The 14,472-nt window shown below is 42.5% G+C and overlaps 1 protein-coding gene across 1 annotated transcript in view; it reads left to right on the plus strand.

Annotated features, from left to right (window-relative positions):
- Positions 1-977: 977 nt before the first annotated feature.
- The window catches only part of DENND3 (DENN domain containing 3), a gene marked incomplete at both ends in the record, with an annotated part of 24,215 nt that continues 10,720 nt past the window's right edge, over positions 978-14,472 (plus strand). Inside the window, 8 exons of the mRNA XM_029286840.1 lie at positions 978-1,032; positions 2,362-2,481; positions 4,001-4,219; positions 7,025-7,146; positions 8,571-8,726; positions 11,312-11,408; positions 12,880-12,983; positions 14,082-14,263. Of these exons, the coding sequence (XP_029142673.1) occupies positions 978-1,032; positions 2,362-2,481; positions 4,001-4,219; positions 7,025-7,146; positions 8,571-8,726; positions 11,312-11,408; positions 12,880-12,983; positions 14,082-14,263 (1,055 nt within the window). The remainder of the gene's footprint in view (positions 1,033-2,361; positions 2,482-4,000; positions 4,220-7,024; positions 7,147-8,570; positions 8,727-11,311; positions 11,409-12,879; positions 12,984-14,081; positions 14,264-14,472) is intronic.

Consider the following 14,472-nt stretch of genomic DNA (forward strand, 5'->3'; position numbering starts at 1 on the left):
ATTTGAGAAAGGAACGGTGCAGACTTCCTTCTCAATCTTTGTAAGCCCAGCAGGAAACACCACGAGATGAGCTAATTGTATTTTATTGCAGAGTTACATTAACAGAATCTCGTAAATCTGAAAGTACAAATCTCCCACAGTAGCTTTTATCTGCCTGATCTATTAGTGTGGGTCTTTCTTAGGCTTCTTTCTCTGACTATTATGCAGCTGAGGGCCACCCACCCTTTTATCTTATCTTTTCCTCTGCGGCACCTCCTCTACTCGGCACCTCCTCTACTCGTCCCTCAAAGTATCCTTACATACCCTTTCCTCCTTTCCCCCCTGCAAAGTGCCCATCTTGTTCTTTCCTTGCTGCGTAATTTTCTCTATATAAGTAAAAATATAAATATTCGTTTGTTCAAAATCTTAAATCTCCGAACGTTCTTCACCGATTGCTTTGAAAGTTTGACACAACGTTGCATTTGAATACGCGCATGTTTCTATATACCTATATTATATAGATGTCACACCTGTGACAGGTAAAAACATGCTTTTTTTGAAAAACAGCGCCATCTGCTGGACGTAAAAGCAACACATGCTTTTACCAGACTGAGCCACAGCAACGCGTGGCCGGGGACAGTTAGTAGGGAATAAAAATGAAGAACTGATTTCTCTGTCCTTTTAACTTCTCTTTCTGCTTTGCTGTTTCTGCCTTCTTAGGCTTTCCTTGTTGATCCTCTGGTCCGAAGCGGCTTTGGGCAAGGGGGATTTGAGCTCTCCTTCCTTTTCCGGATCTCAAAGTTTCTTACCTCTTTAGCCTATCTCCCCTTGCGCCGTTTCTGCACCCTGCTCAGAATAGCGTGATCGGATGTAAGTATGCACGGGACGGTTCGACATAAGAGATTTAGCCTACGTAGGATAATTCACTAATACTATATAAAGACTTCAGGTAGAGTTGCTGGGGAAAATGCATGCCTTCTTCCCTTCCCGTTTTTCAGGAGCTTCTTCAAAGGGTTGATGCCCATTGACATCAATTGCGTGGTTGCCTCTAGAGTGGGTGGGCCAAACATTTAACCTCTTTTTTTTTTTTTTTTTTGCATTTATTGGGATTTCTTTGGGATGTTTCGAGCATTCTTGAAGCGTCCATTTCCGCTAAAAACAGAATGTTTTGTAAAAATTTGCCCTCAAAATAGTTCAAAATAAAATGTTTGGGGCATCTCTGCTTTACAGTGCAGGTTAGGGTTAGGGGTTAGGGTTAGGGGTTAGGGTTAAAGGTTAGGGTCAAGGGTTATGGTTATGGTTAAGGGTTAGGGTGAAGGATTAAGTGTTAGGGGTTAGGGTTAGAGGTTGGGGTTAGGGTTAGAGGTTGGGGTTAGGGTTAGGGGTTAGGGGTTAGGGTTAAGTGTTAGGATCAAGGGTTATGGATTAGGGTTAGGGTGAAGGGTGAAGGGTTAGGGTTAGGAGTTAGGAGTTAGGGCTAAAGGTTAGGGTTAAGGGTTATGGTTATGTTTAAGGGTTAGGGTCAAGGGTTAGGGTTAAGGGTTATGGTTAAGGGTTAGGGGTTATGGTTATGGTTAAGGGTTAGGGTGAAGGTTTAAGTGAGGGGTTAGGGTTAAGTGTTAGGGTTAGAGGTTGGGGTTAGGGTTAGGGGTTAGGGTTAAGTGTTAGGGTCAAGGGTTAGGGTTATGGTTAAGGGTTAGGGTGAAGGGTTAGGGTTAGGGGTTAGGAGTTAGGGTTAAAGGTTAGGGTCAAGGGTTAGGGTGAAGGGTTAGGGTTAAGGGTTATGGTTTAGGGTTAGGGGTTATGGTTATGGTTAAGGGTTAGGGTGAAGGGTTGGGTTAGGGATTAGAGTTAAAGGTTAGGGTCAAGGGTTAGGGTTAGGGTTAGGGTTAAGGGTTATAGTTATGGTTAAGGGTTAGGGTTAGGGTGAGGGGTTAGGGTTAGGGTTAGGATTACATTGGCTCTGAAGAAAAGTGACTTATGACTTACGACCACACCTCACACTTACGACCTGAAGTGTTGAAGTCCACAAGTCATAAAAGGGCCAAGTTGGAAGACCCCTGGGGTAATGAAAGGTCTGCAAGAAAACAAGCAGGCTCAGACAGCATCAAGATCAAGGGCACCACAGTCGTGGTCGTCGCCGTGGTCCTCCTCCTCCTCCCTGCATACCCCACTCGCTTCTAGCACTGATGATGTTACCTAGTTGGGTCATGAAACATCTGCACGAAAACAAGCAAACTCAGAGAGCACCAGGGACCTCTCAATATATTGGGTTTAGACCACATTGCCTATTCCGCTCCGATTCGCCATTAGAAAATGAATTGTAATCTCCTGCCATTTGTGGTGATGAAAACCGACCCCCCCCCATCTGTTTTCTTCTAGCTATTTAACCTGAAGCCTCTTCAAGTCGTCTTTCCATCTCAGGAAGATCCCGACAGCCCACTTGTTGATTTGGATCTACATCTTCCCTTCCTTTGCTTCAAACCGGAACAGATTTTACAGGTAGAGGGGTGGTTTGAAGCAGATGGGAAATTTTCTCTCCTTCAAATTGAGGAGAATTGAGGAGAAACTTCCTGACAGTTAGAACAATTAACCAGTGGAACAGCCTGCCTCCAGAAGTGTTGAATGCTCCAACACTGGAATTTTTTAAGAAGAGACTGGACAGTCTGAAATGGTATAGGGTTTCCTGCCTGAGCAGGGGGTTGGACTAGATGACCTCCAAGGTCCCTTCCAACTTTAATAACAACAGCAATAATAATATCAATTGCAAAAGGCGGCCTTAGTAGGAACGGCTTCCATCCTGCGAGGATATCTGTAATACCATCCAACATCCACATCTGCCTATCCCAGGTCCTTGGGAAGGACTCGATAGGTAGACAAAAATGCCAAATCCAGTCTGAACATCTGGCTGACTGTGCGATGATCATTATTATTATTATTATTATTATTATTATTATTATTATTATTATTATTATTATTATTATTATTATTATTATTATATTGCCAAATTGCGCAGAGTTACTTTATCCCAATGTTTTTCGACTTCAGCAATTTTAAGACCTTTGGGACTTCCAACTCCCAGTAGGGCCCATAGTGGACAGTAGGGTTGCTGAGTAACCACCACATCAAAGGTCGTAAAATAAGATCGGACATCTGGGTGACCTGCTTTACAGCTGTCACGACTTAACAACCATCCTGGGCAGGTTCCATCATGGTTGTAAGTTCAGGACAATCTGTATTTTTTTTTTAAAAAAAGTGTTGTGCAGGACATTAACCAGTGGAACAACCTGCCTCCAGAAGCGGTGAATGCTCTAACACTGTAAGTCTTTAAGAAGAGACTGGACAGCCATTTGTCCGAAATGGTATAGGGTTTCCTGCCTGAGCAGGGGGTTGGACTAGATGACCTCCAAGGTCCCTTCCAACTTTATTATTATTATTAGTTAGAACAATTAACCAGTGGAACAACGTGCCTCCAGAAGTGGTGAATGCTCCAACACTGGAAGTTTTTAAGAAGAGACCGGACAGCCATTTGTCCGAAATGGTATAGGGTTTCCTGCCTGAGCAGGGGGTTGGACTAGATGACCTCCAAGGTCCCTTCCAACTTTTTAATTATTATCATTATTATTATGGATCATCGCACAGTCAGCCAGATGTTCAGATTGGATTTGGCATTTTGTCTACCTATCAAGTCCTTACCAAAGACCTGGGATGATGATGATGATGATGATATTATTACTATTATTATTATTATTATTATTATTATTAATAATAATAATAATAATAATATATTTTGAGCAGGTTGCTTTCTGTCCATTCAAATGTGCCTGTTCTGTTTCTAGGAAAACAAGTCTAGAGTTTTCAGGTGTCACTTTTGGGGCCCGTTCAGATACCGTGGAGTTATTAGCAGTGAGGGACGCTGGTGGAATGCAGCTGAAATATCAGAGCATTTAAAAATTAACTAATGCAGTTTTATCTATGCATAAAAGTCACGGCGATCTGTTGGTTTTTCTTTTCTTCCTAGATAATTACTTGTATTTTAACTGAACGGAAAATTGTCTTCTTCTGCTCTGACTGGGCCCTGCTGACCCTGGTATCCGAATGTTTCATGTTGTACATCCATCCCATTCAGTGGCAACACACCTTTGTACCAATCCTGTCTCATCAGATGCTGGATTTTGTCATGGCACCCACCTCCTTCCTGATGGGGTGTCACATCGATCACTTTGAGGAAGTTTGCAAGGTTGGTTGGGAATTGTTTCCAGATCTACAGCTTATTTATTTATTAGGATTTTTTTAAATCCCACCTTTATTAATTTATATGCAACTCAAGGAAGTGAACATACCTAATATCCTTCCTTATTCTGTTTGCCCCACAACAATAACCTTGTGAGGTGGGTTGAGCTGAGAGATAGGGACTGGTTCAATATCACCCAGCTGGCTTTCATGTCTAAGGTGCGACTAGAACTCACATATCACCTGGTGATTGACCCAAAGTCACCCAGATGGCTTTCATGCCTAAGGCAGGACTAGAACTCACCATCACCTGGTGATTGGCCCAAAGTCACCCAGCTGGCTTTCATTCCTAAGGCAGGACTAGAACTCACCATCACCTGGTGATTGGCCCAAAGTCAACCAACTGGCTTTCATGCCTAAGGCGGAACTAGAACTCACCATCACCTGGTGATTGGCCCAAAGTCAACCAGCTGGCTTTCATTCCTAAGGCAGGACTAGAACTCACCATCACCTGGTGATTGGCCCAAAGTCAACCAGCTGGCTTTCATTCCTAAGGCAGGACTAGAACTCACCATCACCTGGTGATTGGCCCAAAGTCAACCAGCTGGCTTTCATGCCTAAGGCAGGACTAGAACTCACCATCACCTGGTGATTGGCCCAAAGTCAACCAGCTGGCTTTCATGCCTAAGGCAGGACTAGAACTCACCATCACCTGGTGATTGGCCTAAAGTCACCCAGCTGGCTTTCATGCCTAAGGCAGTGTTAGAACTCATAATCTTCTGGTGTTTAGCTCAAGGACACCCACCCAGTTTTTAAGCCTAGGGCAGGACTAGAACTCACCATCACCTGGTGATTGGCCCAAAGTCACCCAGCCTGCTTTCATGCCCAAGGCGGGACTAGAACTCCCAATCTAGACTAGCCCGTTCAGCACCATGCCAAACTGGTTCTCAAACTTCACTTTTATCTTTGTACAAGCTTCAGTGGAAGCTGTAACCAAATTGCATTTGTTTATCCGGTTGATAAAAAATATTATTTGTTTATTGCTACATATTCAGGAAATCTCTTAACCACATTTTATCAGCTTGTCAATTATGGGATGCATTTAGATTTTTAAAATGCACAGTTCAATCCCCTGCAGCATATGCGTTACAGGATCTTAACAGAAACATTTTTTAAAAAAAATGTCTGAGGGGAAAAAAAAGCGGCGTCCCTTTTTGATTTTGATTTTTTATTTTTATTTTTACTAAAAAACACAAATACTTTACCTGTTCAGTATCCATAGATTAGGCCAGTGGATTAGCACACACATAATGAGGTTTTCTACATTAATGCACCAAAGATGGGTTGTCTGTTGAAAGAGTCGATTATTTTTAAGTCGATAGGAAACCCAGAAGTGGGTATAAGCTGCCCCATTGAAGATTTAGTATTTAATTACATTTATTAAATTTACATGCTGCCCATCTCACTATCAAGTGACTGTGTTACAGAATTGCTGTGAAGCTCGGAGGGGACAGCCCCTTCTCTGCAGCACCATATGCCGATGCAACTTTGTGCCAATGCCCTTGTAACCTCCAGATTAGGCCACTGCAACAGGCTCTACATGGGCTGCCCTTGAAGACCGTTCGGAAACTTCCATTGGTGCAGAATGTAGCCACGTGGGTAGTAACTGGCGCCAGATGCGCACAGCACATGTAACACCACACCTGTCTGAGCTGCATTATTTACCAGTGCGTTTCCAGGGGCAATTCAAGGTGCTGGTGGTTACCTGTATAGCCTTCCAGGGCTTGGGACCAAGATACCTGAGGGATCGCCTTTTTTCAAGAGTGTCTACCCGTCCAATCGGATCCAATAGGATGGGCATGCTGCAGATCCCATCAGCCAAAGAATGTCAGCTGACAGGGACTAGAAGACGGGTGTTCTGTCCCAGTTTAGGTGAGTCCTTGTTAATTCACAAGGACAAATCCCTCTTTTAACAAGTAGGCTGGAAATGCAGGGGAAACAAACCCCCTTTTATTAGTTAGGTACAAACCTGCAAAATGTCCCAAAAGCAAAGGCAAACAAAACACAATGCAAACGGAGAATTGTTCACAGGCAAGGCAAACAGAATCTGATTCCATGAAACTTGAGTCCTTTGCAAACAGTTGCCTTCAGCAACCAGCACCGCCCACACCTTCCCTTTTTATTATGCAGTCCCAAGGCGTGGCTTCTCAATGCCTTCTCCTCCTGCCTTGGAGTCGCACCATTGCCTCCCGCTGTTCTGCTCTGGTTGTCAGTCTGCGTTTGCAAGCGTCTCTAATGTCTTCCAGCTGTGAGTCCTCAGAATCTGACTCAGCTTCCCCGCACAGCTGAGTCTCAGCCTGAGCACGATTGGAAGGGCCAGGCTCTTCATCAGATTGTAAGTTCTGGAGCTCATGATGGCTCTCCAGGCCCCTCCTCCTCCTCCTCCTCCTCCTCCTCTGATTCCCCGGACTCAGCTGCCGGGTCCAGTGGCTGGCACGGACTCACAACAACAGGTTTTTTTTTTCTGCAACAGCCCCTGCTCTATGGAACATCCTCCCTCAATCTTCTCATTCAAAAAGCTGCTTCAGTTCTGACTTCTTCGGTTCTTGGATGAAACATTTTCCAAGAAAAAAAAACGCAAGGAAGTCCAGTTGCCTTTTGGAAAAGCATCTTTGGGGGCAGCCAGGACCTGAATGATAGAGAACGTCCGTAGAGGAGCTAAAATTAAAATGGTTTCTGTTGTTAGTCCGCCAAGGGTGACATCTGCCACGGTGGAGCGTTAACGTCTGTTTTTAACGATTCATTTTTCTAGGAAGCTGACGACTTAATTCTAATTAACATCGATACTGGCGATATCGCTCAATCCAAGTCCTCTGAAGAGGCGACCGACATTCCAGATGTGCCAGCAGAGGCAGCCAGAGTTTTTATAACGCGGTAAAAAACCAAGATGATTTTGCTTGCTTCCATTATGGGGATCTGAAAGTTCAGAAGGAAAGATGAGACTGGATTCACAAGCCTTGGTTTAGAGCGGCAGGGTTAATGGCTGAAACTTAAAGGTCACTCAAAGTATGTTTGTATGCAACTATTGACCCTGATTAAATTTGGACGGAGAATTATTCCAAAGAGTAATGTATGGCAAATGTTGGTCAGCATTAGCAATTTTAAGCTGTATGGACTTCAACTGGCTGGGGAATTCTGGGAGTTGAAGTCCACACATCTTCAAGCAGCCAAGTTTAAGAAACATTGACATATGCCAGGGGTCTTCAAACTTGGCCCTTTTATGACTTGTGGACTTCAACTCCCAGAATTCCTCAGCCAGGCATATGTGCTTGGCTAAGGAATTCTGGGAGTTGAAGTCCACAAGTCATAAAAGGGCCAAGTTTGAGTGCTTGGCTGAGGAATTCTGGGAGTTGAAGTCCACAAGTCATAAAAGGGCCAAGTTTGAAGACCTCTGCTTGTGGACTTCAACTCCCAGAATTCCTCAGTCAGGCACACTGGCTGAGGAATTCTGGGAGTTGAAGTCCACACGTCATAAAAGGGCCAAGTTTGAAGACCCCTGGGATATGCTATGTAACCACAGCAGGAAACTAATGGAACAAGAAGAGGATGAAAATTAATGGTTCTTTCCAGTTAAGTTTCTTTGTTCTCGGGGAAATTAACGCACAGTTAAATTCTGTGTTTAAAATTAATTAAGGCACAAAGGCTAACTTGATCCAGTGAGCAGTGCTTGGCTACTTGATCAAATACTGAATCCAGATGTTCAGGAAAGGATGGATGGTGGACTCTGGACCAATCCAAGCTTTATTTAAAAGAACTAACATAGGGGGTTCTGCTCCTATAGATTTGCCTGTTTTAATGTTTCGATAAGAGACGGTGAAAAAGAGAGGCGACAGCAGACAAAATAATCTTGAACTAGCAGGAGCAGATCACCTGTTCTGTGGGTGGAGGCACACTTTTTTCCTACAAGACACACACACACACACACACACAATTTTCAGCTAGCATATCCACAATCAGAGCAGGCATTTTACTGGTAGATGGAATAACAAGACATTGGGGCTCTGGAAGAGCCTGACAATAGATAGCCCTCAACTCAACCACCATCAACGAGGCCGCAGCTTTGATCGCAACTTGTGACGGTCGTAAAGCAGGTCACCTTGTGACCGTTAGAGCCGAAGAAGCTTCTTGGAGGAGAAGTGAAACTTCTTCAGAGAGAAAAAAAGAAAGTCCAGTTGCCTCGTGAAAAAGGGACCACCATGACCTGGATGACTGAGAACCTCCATAGTCACTTAACACTTAACAACACTTAACAATTGAGTTGGGCTCCATTGCGGTCAATGTGTAACTTCTTCCTGCAGATCTGAAAGCCTTCAGCTGCACTATGACCTGGAACTCTCCCACCTGGGAACCTCCACCGACTTCCTTGAAATACAAGGGCGCCGGAGAACTTGGCAACGGAAGCTGAATTCTGAAATTCAGCAGATCGCCCTGCAGTTCGTCGTCAATATCTTCAGGTAGGTTGTGGAAAGATCTCTTTCAGCTGCCTTTCATTCTTTCCTCAACCTTCATGCTATCGTCTGTTCGAAAAAAAAGGAGCCTTACTTTAAATGAAGGAATCGGCGAGCCGGCTCCTTTGCACCCCGAGAGAGAATTCCGGGTGGATTCATTTGATGATCTGTGAGTTTGCACCGTTGGTTCAATAAGACCAGTGATCCGGCTTTTTGCAAATTCTTCTTCTTAAACGCTACCGTTGCATTTTAATGCACCCTGGTGAACGTTTCCGGTGTTAATATTTATTCATTTATTTGGATGTATATTTGTACAGAATAGAATAGAATAGAATAGAATAGAATAGAATAGAATAGAATAGAATAGAATAGAATAGAAGAGCTGGAAGGGACCTTGGAGGTCTTCTAGTCCAGCCCCCAGCTCACCCAGGAGATCCTATACCATCTCAGACAAGTGACTGTCTAGCCTCTTGTTAAAACCTCTAGTGATGGAGCGCCCACGGTTTCTGGAGGCAAGCTGTTCCACTGGTTAATTGACCTCACTGTCAAGAAATTTCTCCTTAATTCCAGGTTGCTTCTCTCTCTGATCAGTTTCCAGCCATTGTTTCTCGTCCTTCCCTCTGGTGCTTTGGTGAACAACCTGGCCCCCTTTGCCTTGTGGCAGCTCCTCAGATACTGGAACACTGCTATCATGTCTGTCCTATTTCTTCTTTTCTTTAGACTAGCCAAACCCAAGTCCCGTAGCCGTTCTTCGTACGTTTTAGTCTCCAGGCCCTTGATCATCTTAGTTGGTCTTCTCTGAATTTTTTCCAAACTCTCAACATCTTTTTTTGTGATATGGTGACCAAAATTGGCTGCAGTATTCCAGGTGTGGCCTCACTAGGGTTTTATAAAGCGGTACTAATCCTTCGCGTGATCTTGTGCCTCTGTTTATACAACCATCTTTCATATTTCATCTTTCGTTCAGGTGCTCATGTAAGTATACATAGGGCTCCCTCCTCTTGTTTTTTTTTCCTTGCAACAGAACGACCCTGTGAGGTAGGCCGGGCTGAGTAAGTTGGCCTAGTCCAGGGGTAGGCCACCTTGGCTCTTTTATGACTCGTGGACTTCAACTCCCAGAATTCCTGAGCCAGCATGGCTCAGCTTGGAAACCTCTCCCTTTCCCCTCAGCATGGCTGGCTCAGGAATTCTGGGAGTTGAAGTCCACGAGTCATAAAAGAGCCAAGGTTACCTACCCCTGACCTAGCACAAAGCCATCCGGTGCAGCTGAGTATTGGCAACCATCTGATTTTACTTCTTTGTTCCTAGTCCAACACTTTCCCTACTACCCACGCTGCCTTCTCTTTTTTGAACAACTTGTAATTTCTCTTTTCCAAGCTATCTTTAATGACAGGTAGTCCTTCAGTTACAACCGTTTGTTTAGCGACCGTTTGCAATTATGTTAACATTGAAAGCAATGGCTTGTGAGTGGTCCTCGCACTTACAGCCATGGTGGCCTCCCCCTGTGATCAAAATTCACTTGGCAACTGGCACTTAACGACGGTTGCAGGGTCCCCCAATTCTGTGATCGCCATTTGCAATCAGCCAGCTTCCCATAAGCAGAGTCAATGGGGGGGGGGGGGAGGAACTGGATTCATTTAACGATTTCATGATTTACTTAACGGCAGTAATTCACTTAAGAACCAAGGCAAAAAGGGTAGTAAAATTGGACTCAACTCACTCAACAATAGAAAATAGAATAGAATAGAATAGAATAGATTATAGAATAGAGAATAGAATAAACTAGAATAGAATAGATTATAGAATAGAATAGAATAGAATAGAATAGAATAGAATAGATTATAGACTAGAATAGAATAGAATAAATTATAGAATAGAATAGAATATAGATTATAGAATAGAGAATAGAGTAGTATAAACTAGAATAGATTGTAGACTAGAATAGACTAGATTATAGAATAGATTAGATTATAGAATAGAATATAGATTATAGAACAGAACAGAACAATAGAATAAAACAGAATAGAATAGAATTCTTTATTGGCCAAGTGTGATTGGACACAGAAGAAATTTGTCTCCAGTGCATAAGCTCTCAGTGTACCTACAAGCAACAAGTGATAAATCGTGATCATAATCATAAAATACAATCATCATCAATCATAGGATACAAAATTCAGTGATAGTCATAGGATATTAAATAAGCAATCAGCATAAATCATAGTAGGATACAAATAAAAAGCAATCAACATAAATCATAAGATACAAGCATCAAAGTTATGGTCATAAGACGCTAAGGAAATAGGAAAGATGAGAAGGATAATAGTAATACAGCCCCACTTGGTGGTTTGACTGTGTTGTGGGAATTAGTTGTTTAGCGGAGTGCTAATAAGGATAGCCACTGTCCATACAAAATGAATGCGGGATTATTACTTGGGATTGTTTAAAATACACCAAAAATGCAGGATGCAAAATTTTAGAAAGAAAGAATGTTTATTAAGAAAGAAAGAAATTGCTTCCACTGATAATGTTCCCGTTCCTATTCCCACTAACCTTTTTAAACAATTCTTGTGGTAATTCTATTTTATCAACAGAGAGGTGAAGGACCATTTGAACTACGAACACAGAGTATTTAACAGTGAAGAATTCTTAAAAACAAGAGCAATAAACGATCAGCTTTTTTACGGAAAGGTAAGCCAGAACTTGACATAAATTGTTCTGTTAGTTCACGTTGTAATTTTTTTTTAAAAAAAACACCAAATGTTTATTTGATTTATGGTTTTTTTTTAATTTGATCTTTTGAGGAAAGTATACATAACCAAACATGCTAGGATGATCTTGTATCTGCCAATATAGTTGTTAGACTTACTGAAGTCATTTGTCTGAAATATGCCTCAGTATAGAGTTAAACTTTTAGAATGTACTATTTTATAGATTGGATTGCTTATGTGCCAATTAAGTTGTTGTTGACTCTTAATGACCATCTAGAATATAAGAATATAACCCAGAGACTGGTGCTGTCACAGTCCTACTTTACAGTAGTGGCCAAAATTGTAGAAACCTTTTGGGAAAAGTGTACAGTAGAAATGCCACCTTTGGTTACGTTTCCACCCATTTTTTTCTTCTAATTTCTTTATAACTGTAGCCTTGTTCACTTAATAAATACTATTTTACATCGCTTTCTGGGCGACCAGTCAACTCTTTGCACCATTACTTTAATTTTATTACGTTTTAAAAGCTCACTCAATGAAAGAACACAAAAAACCCCCAACCAACTTGATAGCGATCACATAACACACTGACAAACGTCCTCCTCTCGGCTTCAATACGGGACATCGATAACTGAATCCTACTGTGATCTGATTGCCTCATGGCCAAAACAAGATGACACCTGATTAGCTCTCTAAACACTCATGCTCATTGGCTACAATCAGATGAAGGAAAGCTACCTGAGATCAACCTGAGCAAGTTGTGCTTCCTTTTTCTGGTTATTTGGCTATAACTTTTTATAGAATACAGTATGGATAATTGAACAAACTTGGTTGCATTACATTTTTGATTAAATTATCTTTCCATTGATATATAATTTAATGGTACTACTCCAAAAAGAAAGTGGAGTTATTAGCCATCAAACCTCAAAAATACACTTTTCCCAAAAGGTTTCCACAGTTTTGGCCACTACTGTAAGTATGCAATAATATCGTTTCAAGGAGAAGCTTCTGAAACATTTGCTATCCGGGATAATCTAGCACAGTGGAGATACATACAGTTAGTCCTTGATTTATGATCAATTAAGCCCCAAGATTTCTTTTCTTAAGCATTCACTTGTGAAGTGAATTTTGCCCCATTTTATGACCTTTCCTGACACAGCCCTGACACGAATCACTGCAGTTAAGTTGGTTAACACACAGTTCCCCACTGACTTTGTCAGAAGGTTGCAAAAGGGGATCGCATGACACACACACACACATACCCCGGGACACTGCAACCATCCTAAGTACATGCCAGTTGCCAAGCATCTGAATTTTGATCAGGGGTCCCCATGGGGATGCTGCAAGAGTCATGTGTGAAAAACGGTCAACGCCATTATAACTTTGAATGGTCACTAAAACGAAGAGTTTTTAAGCCCAGGACTGCTTGTTAATACCTTTTGTTTTTGCAGGTACTGGAAACGTACATGTTTCACGCTTTTCTCAAAGCCCGCCTTAACCGAAGGATGGATGCTTTTGCTTACCTAGAGCAGAGCACCCAAAACGAAGAAGACCGGTAAGCCTGTTTCGCATCACATAGTACAGTGGTGGCGAACCTTTCAGAGACCGAGTGCCCAAACTGCAACCCAAAACCCACTTATTTATCGCCAGGTGCCAGGCGGGCGTGGTCCACTGAGTGGGCGTGGCTGTGGTCATGGCAGACTGGGTGGTGTGGCCAAGGTGGGCGTGGTCACCTCGATGTTGCTCGTGAGGAGGGATGCCTGTGGGGGCCGGGCAGGGTTGGGGGAGATTCAGGGGGTCTCTGGCAGGTGGGGCGGTGGGCAGGAGGCTCGTCCTGCGGGGTGAGGCGAGGCAAGGCAGGGCAGGGCAGGGGTGCTATTGCCGCAGGGCAAGGCAAGGCTGTCACTTGGCCCTGCTACATCTATCACTACCGCTGTCTCTGGGTCCTTGTGTACTACCGCGATATCTGATTGAGTGGCCAATACCTGCCTATCTGTCTGGATCTGGAAGCCCTATAGGGCAGTGGCCCCCAATCTATTGGGCACCAGGGACCGGTTCCGTGGAGAAAGGTTTTTTTTTTTTTTATTAAAAGTTTTATAAAAATTACAATATAAACCCCCATACCCCCCAAGCCGCCCTCCCCCACTTCCCAAAGCTGAACACAGGGTCACAAATATAATAATCATAATCTAACTAACATTAACCAACTATTTAAGTAACCAAGTCCATAATGCGCTTTAACTCCCCTTTAACATAAATTTAAACAAATTAAAATTAAAAACAATAACAAACAAATTAACAATCTAATTGTTAAACAATACAATATTAATACTAAAAATAATAATAATATCATATAATTAAAACTAACAAAAATTCCACTATAGTAAACTATTAATAATAATAATACTCTAAAATTTACTCATAAGCTAAATGGAACTTTTTAGTCCCATATTTGTTCTGAATATAATCTATCCATCTTCTGGAGAGAAGTTTTTCCATGGACCGGAGGGGGCATGGTTTTGTGTGCTGCCTGCATCCCACGGATGGGGCTTTGTTTGCTTGTGTGGCCCGGTTGCTGGCATGCTGCGGCCTGGTGCCGTTTCACGGACCGGGGGTTGGGGACTTTTTTTTTAATTATTATAAATATTTTTAGGTTCAACTTCCTGGTTGGTAATCCGAGAAGGCTAACGATGGAGAAAATGATTTCTCAAAGGTTTAATCCTCAGTACATGCTCAGCAGGCGCATGGGGATGAGTTTGCCTAATCTGCACGACATTAGGCCTAACGATGGCCCAACTAGGAACGCATCCCTTCGAAGTATAAACACTACACAAGGTAAGAAGAAGAGATGCCTGATAGCTGTCATTGCTATCAGCGCCAGGGCGGTGCGGTGGTTAGAATTATTTTATTATTATTATTATTATATTATATTTATACCCCGCCCTTCTCCCGTAGGACTCAGGGCGGCTTACAGCCAGTTTAAAAACAGTTTAATACAATACAATACAAAGTTTTAAAAAATCATTAAAAATAAATATTTAAAT

This window comes from Protobothrops mucrosquamatus, unplaced genomic scaffold (genome assembly GCF_001527695.2).
Source record: "Protobothrops mucrosquamatus isolate PMUCROS unplaced genomic scaffold, P.Mucros_1.0 scaffold5382, whole genome shotgun sequence".
Lineage (NCBI taxonomy): Eukaryota > Metazoa > Chordata > Lepidosauria > Squamata > Viperidae > Protobothrops > Protobothrops mucrosquamatus.